Genomic DNA, 14,012 nt, shown 5'->3' with positions numbered 1-14,012 from the left:
TATATAAATTATGACATAACACCATGGAGTGTATTGGTGTCAGTAAGGGTGATTTCGGTTAAATTAGAAATTTTTCAGTATGCAAATAGTTGTTGGTGATTGTGATTTTACTACAACAAGAAACAGTGATACTTGCCCACTGTGATAACGCACAGACTGCTTCATCAGGCTTTTGCACACAAGGAACTCACAAATGGCATAAAAAGACATTCACTGTTCAACAACAATGATTTTTGGTGCTACAGAACTGTATGATTACATAGATTTAAATATAAATCATTGTCTTTTGATATGAGAAAATTTGCAACTAAGAGCACAAAGGGCAAAGAAAATGTGCACAGTGTTTCAGTATATGTCAACATCACAGTTTGGTGCTTCAGCAATGCTTAGGAATGTTGGTGAATATTTGTTGTTGAGTAGTATGCAGGGGAGAGGGGAAAGAAATCTGTAGTCATCATTTGATAGAGGCAATGCCATCAGACAAGCAGCTGTTTTGCTTTCATTTAACATGGCATATTTTGCAAGAAATAGCTTAATTTGGCACACACCATTTAGGAAAAGGTCTCCATTTTCTGTTTTTCGTTCAGAATCATAACTTTTTTCTGTAAATTATTTGTGTAATCTTACGTTTAGTGTAAAGAAAAATGAGTATTCTAATTTTAAATTGTTGTGAAAACTTTCAAACATTTTTAATTTCTTGTTTTTCAACATTCTAGCCTGTAACTTCCTAGACCACAGCAATAACATGTTCATAAGCATCTACACAAGTTTTTACCAGTTTCATTTCACCTATAAAATTTCTCAGCATGCTTTTTCAATACTTAAATGGCTTCAGAGAAGTCTTCTTTCAAACTGCCTTGAATTTGACATTCACAGTTGACCTTTTGATCTTCTCAGTTAAGTTGGATGATGCACCTTACAATTGAATTTTCAGTTTTGGGAAGAGGAAAGAGTCTGTAACTGACAAATCTGATTAGTAACAGGTGTGGGACAACATTGTGATTTTCTTTTCAGTGAGGACTTTGCAAGTCATTACTGCTTGGAATTGTACAGCAAGAGAGAGTCACAAAAGGTGGAGAGATTTGAGCAGACTTGGATGCAAACTAGAAAATGTTTAAACACTGCCAGATAGGATTCCTTATTTACTCTTCTAGGTGTATTGACATTCTTTAATGTGGAAGCAAAGTGGTATTCCCAGCAGACTTTTATATGTAACTGTGTGAATGTGGTATTGAGGAAATAAAACGGGAAGATTGGGATTTCAAAAAGCAAATATTATTTACCAACAATGGGGAATAGATTATTGCCACTGAAATTGCTTATCCTGCAAATGACAACCAGCATACTGAACAAAATATTATGCACTCATTAGAAGCGGGAGACTAATGAAATAAAGAAACTTCTTTAATTGGTTATCATATGAATTCAGGAAATTAACATGTTACAATTTTCCCTGGTTATTATGAAGCCACGTTAAGTTTATAAACAAATTGGGGGACATAGATTTCTCAATAGAAGATCATTGAAAATGTGTTACTTAATAATTTTTTCATTGGATGAAAAGCTAGTATAAGTGAAATTCTGTCATATAGTTAATTTAATAAATATTTTCATGTGCTTGTAATTATGTATTTCTTTATGTATCATTATTTAACAAAAGTAGCATGCACTACAAGATGTTGTCTCCTGCTGTCATTTTGAAATATCATTCTATGCAGAAATTTGTTTGCTGAGGATGACCCAGAAGAAAATGCAAAAAAGTTCCATGAGAATTCTGTTACGATGGGAAAAATGCGTGACCTGCGCAGTAAGATGGAAGCATTGTCACTTCAGAGAAAGGTACATTGTAAAGTTAATTTGAATACTCTGGAAACTATAGCTTCTGGAATTTTTAAAGATTAGCTTGCAAGGATAAAGGGACATAGCTTAAACTGTGTCAAATGAAGGTGAGGATTAAAATTTTTTCAGGGGCAGGAAAGATCTCTCCAAACTTAGGGACAAAAGAGAAGCTTGGTGAACCGAAGGATTAGTGAATAACAATACTATATCAGTTGAGTTTCACACATTTAAAAATTCCAAAAGCTAAACATATTCATGTGACTTCCAGTTTACATGTCTGTTGGTTCTGTTCCTGTTTCTGTTGCTGGTGAGTATACACTTCACTTCTTTCGCAAATATAGCAGACAATTTTTTGAAAGGTGTATAATTTTGCTAAGTTTCTTTGATGACTCTATTATTGTAACGTCAGTCATTTAGAATAATTGTTTACAGTACAGATCTTAACAGTATGCTGCTGCATGAAGGTTTATTTTCAATTAAAAAAGCACTCAACATCATCATAATTTCTTTGTTGCCAAGAGGACTGGTGTGTTATGTTGTACAATGTTGTAAATTGATAGAAAATTGGTTTACACTCTATATCAAACTGCTTATTGTTTACTTGTGCATAGAAATTCTGATAGCTTTGCCTGAAGTTCCTTGATTCTTTATAAAACAGTACAGGAACACAGACATGTAAGAAATCTGTTCCTTGAAATTAATATGTGGTAAAGAGAATGGGAGATAAAAGTATTGAGAACTTTTTGAAAAGAGTAAGTGCCATGTTATTCATTTTTCTATATGTTTTCTGTAAATTGCATTTTTTAAATTACCACTAAGCCGTGCATAATGCAACAGCTGAAATGAAACAGATGTAATTCATACATGAACAAGGAAATCAATTACAGTAAGTGTGTAAGTTCCATTGAACAACACAGTTATACAGGTATAGTAAAAGCTGTAATTTATATAATCACCACTAATCATTTCATTGAGTATGTATTCACATATATGCATTGTACAGCAGGCATGGGCAACCATCTGTGACCCATAGGTTTGTGTCACATACTTACTTATGCACACGGGGTAGGCCGCCTCATCACTTGATGCAACAGCAGAGCTCCTAGTGCATGAAGTCAGAACTGTAGTGTCTGTGACGTTAATTTTTATTGGCTAGTACACCAAATGAAGGACACCGCATTCATGACAATCCATGTGTTTTTGAAAGTACATTCATTTTATGTCACACGATCTTCAGATGTTAACATTTATTTACATTTCATGAGGTTTTTGCAATACAGAATATTCGCCTTAGAAACCTCCATTGCAAAACTCTAAATGCCATTAGTAAAGAAACAATTTTCACGGCATGTAAATAAATGTAAACATCTGAAGATGTGAATCCAATCCTCTTGAAATAACACGATGGAAAACTAAATACTTACAGTTGCAGATAATTCATTATAAATTACCTTCTGTTTCAACAACTGCTGTGTTCTAATACGTCCTGAGCAGAGGACAGTGTGAGAATCTCACTTTCAGTACCTTGTGATTCATCTGTGGGCTGGATTGAAACCAATTGCTGACCAGATGCTGCCTGTGGGTCACTGGTTGCCCACCCACATTCTACAACTTTTAGTTTTATAACATTATTTATGTATGGCAGTATGTCTTCCAAAAATCTTGTAAAAGTACAAATTACTATATTCTTGTTTGAAGATAGTCACCGATGACCATAGCAGTCTGGTCCCTTTAATTCCACAAGATAGTCATGTGCAAGTAAGATGAGGAAAAGTGTCCTGATTTTTCGAACGACAAGTGTAGTTTAAATTACTTTATTCTTGTTTGAAGATAGTCATGTGCAAGTAAGATGAGGAAAAGTGTCCTGATTTTTCCAACGACAAATGTAGTTTAATAAGATGAAATTTAAACTGATGATTGTAATATGTTTACGAACATTGACAACACATTTACCTCTACTTGCACTGTGAAAACCTACCTCCCCCCCCCCCCTCCCTTGTGTGCGTGCACACGCACACACACACGAACAGCATGAGAATCAAAAACTCTATTGCAGAAATAGTAGTAACAATTCACTTTCACTGGTATTTCTGGTGTGAAAGATGTTATAAGTGATAAACAAAATCTATAAAAGAATATACAAATGTCATATATTTGTATTAAATGAAAAAGTTATATGAACAATATTATTCTTGTGACGGTTCCTACAAACTTGAAGAAAATAAAATGTTACTTTTTTTTAGTATTATTTTTAATGTTCTTGTAACCAAAGACTTTCAGATATTTGGAGCTTTGTTGTTCCTGATTTTTCCTACCATTAATTTCCTCAAGTTTCACTTACATGACAGCAGAAAACTAATGTAGTGGTTAGAATGCCAAACCTGTGTTCAGCAGAAGGGGTTCCAATCCTTGCCCAGCAAACTTAGTCTGAAAAATAAAAGAGAGCTACTGACAGAAATGAAGCATGAAGGAAGTGTGACTTGCCAGAATAGCTGGTTTTGAGTCCTAGTAGAGTGCACAGTTTTAATCTGCCCAGAAGTTACAAAATGGCATGTACTTCACTGTGAAGTGAATGTTTAATTCTAGAACTACTACATTAAGTTATTAACCTGTCAGGTCCTTTCGACTTGATTGATTAATGCTGTGCTTCTGGATGTTCTGCTGAGCTGTTATTTCCATTTTATGCATAATATTTTGAAAAATGACCCAGCCATCGTCCTCAGTAGATGCAAATTATGCTGTTTATGTACCCTGTGCCTTGCCTTCAACCAGACTGTTAATTTTCTTTGTCTCGCACAGCTGTTTATAGCAGAGTTTGATTCCTGACACCTACTATACCCTTTGATGCTCATTAGTTTTTCAGAGCTCGCCCTGATATTTGTGAAACACAAATCCTCTCAGCATTTTCTAACTCTGGTGGATGTGATGACCGATGAGATTTAATAGACTGAGTGCAGGACCCCAAGTGTCATTTAAATTGAAACCTCTGACCCTTCTAATTCTGGTTTTCTGACATTATTATTTCAATACTCTTCAGTCCTTTCATTACTACAGATGAGCTCTTTTCATTCTGTGATGAGGCTGCTTTTGTTATGTCCGCACTGCTCACCAAATGCTGGTACCTGTGCTGAGAGACAGTGTTCCAGCTGATATGAAATACTAATTGTCCGATTTTTCAAAACCTATTAGGTGAAAAAAATTTGAGTTTTGCACATCTTACTGACTGATATCTGCTCTAGGTAAAGAACGGAATTTCTTTTCATTATCCATCATCCTTGCTGCACTGCATCAAATAAAATAACACATGCATGAAATTTTAGTGTGTATGCAGAAGTAAAAATGCATTGCATGAAAGTTGTGTGTACTTTATCTTAGCTTATAGACGGCAGTGAATGAAATGTAGGTAAGAAATAATAATTTTATTTTAAATTGAGAGCAGAATGAGATTTCATTTCATTCTCAAGTTATTGAGGTTTATGTCCGAAGGACAATAGTTCACAACGTGCCCATTTATGTCCTTGCACATCGCAGATCATATTGTCGTAACAATCATCATATCTCATAAACAACTCAAAATATCAAAATGAGGTTTTCTGCAAAATAGCGTGCAATGAGGCACGTAAGTTGTATGATAAATACTCAAAACTTCTTTTTTCATCAAGATATGAAAGTAAATCGTGTGCACCAGTGAGAGATCGGCGGCTTGGGAAGCGTTTATAGAGAGTAGAAAAATCCAAGCGGCATGCATATACACATCCATAACACCTTGGGAATGGCGTAGCAGGCTTGTACATGCCCGCACCAGCAAAAGGGTTAATTATGCTGCTCCAGAAACTTAGCATCTGAACTAAAATACTGGTCTCATCATGTTTCATTTCATGATTATATTCAACATAGCACTCAGTGTCAGCTGATTTGCTTGGTTACTGGTTGGGTGTGTCACTGAAGTTCCATGTATCTCTTCTTGACTGTACTGATAGTCTGCCCCATGTAAGACATGCCACATTCACATGGAATGTGATACACACCCAGCTTTCGAGATCTAGATTGTCTTTAATATTATGAAGCATAAATTTTACCGTAGTTGAATGGAGAGAAGTACGCTGGATGCCATGTTTCTGTAGGAGTCTACCAATCCTTCTGGATATTGGGCTAGCATAAAGTACATAAGTAGTTTGTAGCTTCACTTTCTCAGTCTCTCTCTTCTTCTTTCTCAGGCATTCTTGATTTTGATTGCATCACCCATTCAGTTTGATGATCTGAATATCTATTCTTTTGAAACACTATTCATAGGTGTTGTAATTCTTCAGGGGGCTTTTCTTGCTTGAGAGTGTTTGAGCTCTGTGGGCCAGAGTCTTTAGCACAAAACTGGCCCAGTACAGAGGTTAGTGTGTGTAGGTTCTGTATACATACTGTATTCCAGGGATCTGTCCATTCTTCTTGTAACTTCCACATCAAAGAAAAGTACTTGGTCCTCTTTTTATATTACGATGTATAAAGTTTCATTGTTCTAGAAACTCGAACCTTCTTCGCTCTTTGTGGCCATACAAAAAATTTGTCATCCACTTACTGATTGAAACAGGCTGCTTTGAACTTGGCAGATTGTAGTGCTTTAGCTTCAAACTCTTCCTTGTGTAGCTTCACCATGATGGACTACCCATCACCATATCTTCATTTTTATCATACAGTATTATTTTCCGTCAAACGGTTAATGCTGTAAGTTGATATCGGAACATGTCAAAAAGTTCTTTACTGCAGTTAGTTTCAGTAAATCATAAACTGACGATAATATCCTTATCCTGTAGCTCCAGTTGACTGAGACAATGTACAAAGTCAGCGGAGTTGTGAATTTTTCTTCACACTTCCCCCATATATTCTCTGAGAATGCATTTCTGGTATTTTACTGGCTGGTATGTGGGTTTGCCAATATTGCTAACTATGGGTCTCAGAGGAATTCCTTCCTTTTGTTCCTCAGGAAGGCCATATAGGCATGGTAGCACTGCTGCTCATGTTTCAAAATCCTTAGTGATGATGCTTGGCAAACTGACTCAGTGGGAAGAGTCATTATCATCCTCTCGATTTTATTTATAGGATGAACAACCATCCGTCTATATATATATTGCATTCAAAAGATCAAAAATCATCTTATTATAGTATATACATAACATTAGGACAGTAGAGTTGCCCTTATTGACTGGTAAAACTACAGTTTCCTTGACGTTTTGCAGATATTGCAATGGTACTCATCTCCCTTGGAGATCGATCTTAGCATTGGCACCTTGGTAAGTGCTCTACAGCTTTGTGGTGAACTCTCTTGAATATGATGATGAAATGAAATACGATGAGACTGGTATCATGGTTCAAACACAAAGTTTCTTTGCCATCATAATTAAAGAATCTGTTGAAATAAAGATGTCAGGAAACCTAATAAGAAGGGACAGAGGTTTCAATTTAAATGATGTGTGGAGTCCAGCACTCAATTTATTAAAATCTCATAAGCTGCCACATCCAACAGAGTTGGTAAATGTTGAAAAAATGTGCATTTCATGGAATATCAGTGCGAGCTCTGAAAAACAAGAGCATTGTGGGCATCAGGATCATACTCAGCTATAAACAGCACCACAAGACAAACAATAGTTCACAGTGTGGTTAAAATCCAAACAGCAAGTACACATAACAGCAATACTCGCAGCACCTGAAGAAGATTGCTGGATCAGTCATCAAAATATTGTGTATAAAAATGAAATAACAGCTTGGCAGCACACCTAGAAATACACCATTAATCTTAAGTTAGGATTTTTTGTGCCGTTGTTCTGGAATTTGAACAATCAAGTGTGGTAAGTCGCAATTATCTTATTACATTTTCAGTCAACTTCCATACTAATAACATCCAAACCAGAGTAATCCTTGCATGAGTCATCTGCTTAATTAGGCTTCACATTTATAAAATCACTAAGGTTTTCTCCACCTGGGTGAGCACGTCTCTGTTATAAAAATGGAGACTTTTTTTCAGTTGTGGTCGGGCTAGACTATCATCAGTTTAATACTGTTGGAAAAATTAATAATTCACAAGCTGTTTGTTGTTCTTGATACTATGATAAATGTACTTAACTGTAGCTGCCAATAATCAGTTTCTTGCTCAACAGAGAAAAGAGGTGATTGATTCAGAGGATGATTCTCTTAACTACCAAATTAGATAGTTTTATCATGTAGTAAATTTAAAGACAAATGAATTTGAGAATTTTCAAGTGTTTACAGCTGTAAACTTATTCTAGCTATTGACAGTCATTATAATGTAGCACTTTTAACATACAGTATCATGTAGGTTGGCACCACCATTCATCATCAGAATATATGGCAGTAGCCCATTCATTTTAAGTATATAGACACAATCTGGGTTTTTCCTGTAGTAAAACCAGCCAAATCCTTTTGGGAGGTTTACTGATTTCAATTATTTACTGTAATTCGACTTGTTCTTGGCCATTTAAAAATTTATTTCCACATGTAGCTCTTATATTTGTTCGATCATTTTTATGTTAATATTTTGCATCATAAACAATTATCTTCAGTTTTTGATTATATAAAATGAAGGTTTTTCTGTGTCACTTGGATTGCCTGTATTCACGTTTGATATAAGCCTGGCGTGTCTAACTTCAGTTTTTAATAGCAGTTTTTAATTAGTCATCCCATCATGCTGTTTCTTTTAAAATACTTATTTAACTCCATCACTCACATAATTTCTTTATAATTGCTGCCATCACCTCTTGTAGAGTATCCCAACTCTTCATTTGGTAATCTGTTTCCCTTTCAGGGACACAGAGTGAGATGGTGCAGTGGTAAGACACTGGACTCATATTAAGGAGGCCACTAGTTCAAATCCTCATCCAGCCATCCACATTTAGGCTTTCCATGATTTCCCTAAATAATAATGCAAGGACAGTTTCTTTACCCATCCTTCCCCAATCCGAGATTGTGCTTCACCTCTGATTTCCTTGTTGTCAACTAGACATTAAACCCTATTTTTCTTTCCTTTCCTTCCTTTCTTTCAGTAACAACCTACCACTATTCCCTTTTGTTTCTTCTTCCCCACCAAGTTTTTATTTTTGGTTACAAAGTTGACGGAGCTTTTTCAATATTATATATACAAATCTCACTCCGTGATCTCCATTTGTATGTTCACTTGATATTGCACTACCTGACCCAAAAAAAAGGCACTCAGAAGACATGGGATGATGTGTATGTAAAATCATATACACGTATACACCATCAGCATGTGTGTAAATGATAATAGAGTTGCAGTTCTCTGTTGTGATAGTAGAACATCCACCAGAGTACATTAGTGTTATCTTTAGTATTGTCACCACGCCCCATAGATTATATAAAGGATACGAACAGCAAACAATGTTGGAAAGGTGTGGTGGTGTTTACTCATGTGACACAATGTTATGAGCACCTGACAGTGTTTGAAAAGAGCATCATTGTGGATCTCCATTTGGCCGGCTGATCAAATCTTGCAATATCCAGATTTGTGAGCCATTCAGGCTTGACAGTGGCCCGTTGTTGTATTGCATGGGAACATGAGAACAGGCATCAAGGTTCTGGTTGGCCATGTCTGACCCCCCCAATGGAGTGTTACAGTACTGGGTACCAAAAACATCATAACCTCTTCACATCTTTGCCTGCCTTTCGACAATAAGTAATGGACTCCCCATAACATTCTATGTCACGCCACATCCTTGGTTGGAGACTAGCATCAACTAAACTGCAGAATTAGCATCCCATACATGGGCTGCCCTTGACACCACAATACAAATGGCTCCATTGAAGTGTTGCCATGACCAGGAAGAAGGACTGCTGATTAATGGTGAATCACGCTCCTGCACTACCACAGATCTTCGTAAGTGAATGTGACAGCAACCTGGAGAGAGTTCCATTGTTCCAGTGCAATGTTTCAGAGAGGCACTGTGGTGGTCCTTTTTGCAACATGATTTGGAGAGCCTGGATATGATGTCAGGTCATAATTGGTAGTGTCAGGAGCAACTCACTGTGGCAGTACAACAATACATAATGGACGTCTTGCAGTTTTGTATCAGTTTTAAGGTGCCATTTTTCAACAGACAATGCTCATCTACACATGGCGTGTGTGTCTATGAATTGTCTGCATGTTGTTGACGTACTCTTGTGGCCAGTGGGATCCCCAGATCTGTCCCCAATAGAAAATGTGAGGAACCTTTTGTGTCAACTCCTTGCCAGTGTTAGTAGCCAAGATATCAATGACCAGTTACAACAGTCGTGGATAATCTTACCTCTAGAGAGGATACAACAGCTTTATGACATCCTTCCCAATGTGCATCAAGGCCAGAGGGGGTGCAACATTATACTGATAAGTGGACTCACACTGCTAAGTTCTGTGTAAGTTGGACTTGATTTTGTTATCAGAGAAAGAACATCACATACCCTCTCAACCAGTAAAGTTTCACTTCATTTTCACCTCATTTTATGGATGCTTCACTTTTTTTGCCAGGCAGTGTACTTTAATACCACTGATAATCTTCCAGGCTTTGGGATATGTTAAAATATATCAGTGATAGTTCTACTTTTAGCATCTTAACTGTAGTGATTGTTGGTTTTAATTCATATAACTGACAGTTTAATTGTTCATTGAATAGGAAACTAAATTTCACTGTAAATGTGTGGGTCTTTAAGTTATTTGAACATTCCTCTCTATCATCATCATCATCATGATTAATATTATTTTATTCATCAGCCAATGATCTCTTTATCCAAGAGGGATATTACTCATTGCAGTTTTATTCTACTTGGTCTCATTAATTCCCAAACTAAGTAATTTTATTCTTTCCACTTCGGTTATTCAAAGCCCAAATTCTGCAGAGGTGTATCTCCTGGTAGTTAGCTACTATCATGTGCACTTATTACAAGATGCACTATAGCATAAATTATGAGTTAATCCATCTCTGACCTCCAATACTAAATATAATTACTCGAGTTCCACCAATTGCCGCTTTTAAGGTTTCTTGCAGGTCCTCATATTCGTAGCAACATGCACATGCCTGCACAGGCAGTAACCTACTTCATACTGTAGACAGTCTCCCTCACCTTTCACGAAGGATTAGACTTTTAAAGAAATAGTTTCTATGATAATAATGTGGAGGAAAAAGAGATTGCTATATTCCATAGAGATGACACATTAAGCTGCAGACGGGCACAACAAAGAGACACTTGCACATTAGCTTTCAGCCACAGCCTTCATCAGAAAAACGTGCACACACATACATTCATTCACACAAGCAAGCACACGTTATGCACACATTACCACCATCTTTAGCAGCTCGGGCCAGAATGCCAGTATTCTGGTCCGAGCTGTTGGAGATGGCAGTCGTGTGCTGTGTAAGGGGTGTGTGTGTGTGTGTGTGTGTGTGTGTGTGTGTGTGTGTGTGTGTGTGTGTGTGTGTGTGTTTTTATCTTTTTTTTAAGTGTCTTTTAGTTGTCTGTCTTCAACTTAATATGTGATAAGTAGGAATCTGTCCGTTCCTTACCTTGTTGATATTCTAACCTGGAGTTTTCATTGTTTGTTTAGTTTTTGTGATAATGTATTCTTTTTTTAAAATTCATTTTCCATTTAGGTGTCTGAGTTGAAGTTTAACAAAACACACGTATGTAATGGAAATCTGTTAAATTCTGTTTCAGCAGCCCAAGAAGTCTGCACCAAGAGTACTCTCGGCAAAGAAGTCATTACTTCATGTTCGTAAAGGGACACCAAGACCGTGTAACAAACCATTCTCACAAGAACATAGAGAGGACGTGAAAGGAAGAGCATCACAGAATTTTCTTCAACTTCCACCACTGGTGTCACCACCACCACCACCACCACCACCACCAGCAGCAGCAGCTTCATCATTATCATCACCACCATCAGCAGCAGCAACACCAGCAACGTCAGGAGCAAATCTATCCATGCGATTTCGACTAGCTCCTTTAAATACCAGCCTTAGTTCTAAGACTGCTGTGGATGCAAATCAGCCAGACTGTTGTGAAGAAAAATCTCTGGATAATAAACAGAACTTTCAACTCTTAAATAACAGTAATCAGATTCACCATACTTTAAAGAAAGAACCAAAAGAATTAGAAAAATTACACAGTCTTTCACCTTTGGCATCTAGCACAGTTAAACACATAATAAACAAAAGATCAAGTTACTCAGGAGTTCACAGTGGTAGTAGTTCTAGTCGTGATAATGTCCAGAAAAATAGTGAATGGAATAGAAGGAGTCTGCCATCATTGGAGAAGCACAAGTCAGAAATGAAAAGGTCAGGTAAACAGTCTGTTAATCATGTTATGGTTAACAGAGGTAAAAATACAAATGTTTTGGGCACTTCAAACATAGCGATTGTTGAAGAGGAAGGTGATTCCAGTGCTGTAAATGTAGACCCAGATTTTTCACCACCATCAAATGCCATACCGGTTCCTTCAAAAGAAGCAACCACATTTACTTTGTCTCAGGTTCCACGAGAGAGAATAACATCTGTTGGTAGTGGTAGGTATCGTGTGTCTCGTCTTGTTTTGGATGAAGAATGCCGTCCAAAAACGTCCCCTGACAAACTATCACAGCATGAAAAATCAACTCTTGAAATGTGGGGAATTTTGACAGACACAAAGTGGCATAGGCATCGTAGACGGTCATCTCATTGTAATTCAAGTGTTGATTTACTTGGATTCCCTGCCAATAAAAACAAGGACAATGAGAACCCTGTAGCTCATAACAGAGTAAGTGATGAGAAGCCAGTGTCATTCAGGTCATCACTGTCTGATCTACCAGCACGTTCACCAAAGTTTGGTCGAAAAAGTTTGAATAGCAGTGTGGATGCTACCAAAGAACAGAAAAGATCAGAATGGTACCAACCAATGGGAGCAGAAAGATCTGTGTGTAAGCCACTGCTTCATCTTAGCCCAAAAATGAATTCAGAGGGAAATACTTTACAGATTCTACCAGTCCTTGAAACAAAGTTACCTCATTTGTCTGTTTCTGAGGCACCACTTCCCAAGAAACCTATGCGCATTCGCTGTGCTGAATGCAAGAAAAGGCTTAACATTACTAACACATACACGTGCCGTTGTGAGAAAACCTTCTGCTCTGCACATCGCTACTCGGAGTTGCACAGCTGCACTTATGATTACAAGTCTGAGGGCCGAAAGCTGTTGGAACAGTCTAATCCACTGGTAACTGCACCAAAACTTCCCAAGATTTAGTTCACACGAAAAAATGGACGTTCATTTAAAAAAAATCTTCCAGAAATTGTATGTATATAATGTAAAGCTTGTTGTCTAGTGTACTCAAAGGTAATGTAAACTGTAATATTAACTTTTTTTTTACAAATCAGTTGCTGCCTTTTGTATTGTCCTGATGGCTTTGCTATTAATGAAGTACTGTTGTTCAACTTCTGTTAATTTGATTAAATTTTTTATCATTCAGATATATTTTCTTTTCTGGTGGTGCATCTAAATACCACACACACACACACACACACACACACACACAAATTTTTAACAAATTTTCTCAGCAAAATACTCTTAGAATATCGGAAATACAAAGAATTTAAGAATTTTTATAGGTATATTGAGTCTTGAGTCTGAAGAAGTTTAGAACTTTGGGATAATATAAAACTTCTGCTGTCCAAGCTGTATGATTTTTCAATGTTGACATTGATGTAGTGTTTCAGATTCAGATCAAATTTTCTCCAACTTCTGTGCTTCTCAAGGTGTTCTCCTGTAATTGGCTTTGAAATATAAACACAGTATTAATTATTACTGAGCTGCCAAAAAGTATTTATAAAGAACTGTCCATTACAACAGTACTTAAAGTGTTATAAGATACAAATGTTAGCTAATAAATTCTGTGATCTATGTAAGCATAATAAACTATTTGCATTGTTGTTTTTCGTAATTTCCAGTATTTTTTCTTTTTTTCTCCTTTGTTTCTCCCTCCCATCCTTACCCCTCCACAGAGATATTTCGTTGCAAGTTTCAGTGAAGAGGGAAATTTTAAATTTTTCAATATATGGTCACTGATAATATGATTGAATGGAATTTCACCTACCATTGCCTTCCTCTCATTTAAGTTGTAGGGAATGGTAATTAGAGAGAATTTCCTGATA

General features: G+C 36.7%; 1 protein-coding gene across 2 annotated transcripts in view; it reads left to right on the top strand.

Moving 5' to 3' along the window:
• LOC126336528 (AN1-type zinc finger protein 4-like) overlaps positions 1-13,801 on the top strand; it is a 94,505-nt gene extending 80,704 nt beyond the window's left edge. The window contains exons 4-5 of one of the 2 annotated variants that reach the window (XM_050000323.1): positions 1,719-1,839; positions 11,548-13,801. In XM_050000323.1, coding sequence (XP_049856280.1) covers positions 1,719-1,839; positions 11,548-13,107 — 1,681 coding nt within the window. In that variant the 3' untranslated portion in view covers positions 13,108-13,801. The remainder of the gene's footprint in view (positions 1-1,718; positions 1,840-11,547) is intronic. The other variant, XM_050000324.1, reaches the window with a different exon arrangement.
• Positions 13,802-14,012: the final 211 nt, after the last annotated feature.

The sequence above is a fragment of the Schistocerca gregaria genome, chromosome 2 (genome assembly GCF_023897955.1).
Source record: "Schistocerca gregaria isolate iqSchGreg1 chromosome 2, iqSchGreg1.2, whole genome shotgun sequence".
In the NCBI taxonomy this organism is placed as follows: domain Eukaryota; kingdom Metazoa; phylum Arthropoda; class Insecta; order Orthoptera; family Acrididae; genus Schistocerca; species Schistocerca gregaria.
The sequence above is the reverse complement of the archived record's forward strand: the minus strand, read 5'-3'. Positions and strand labels throughout refer to the sequence as shown.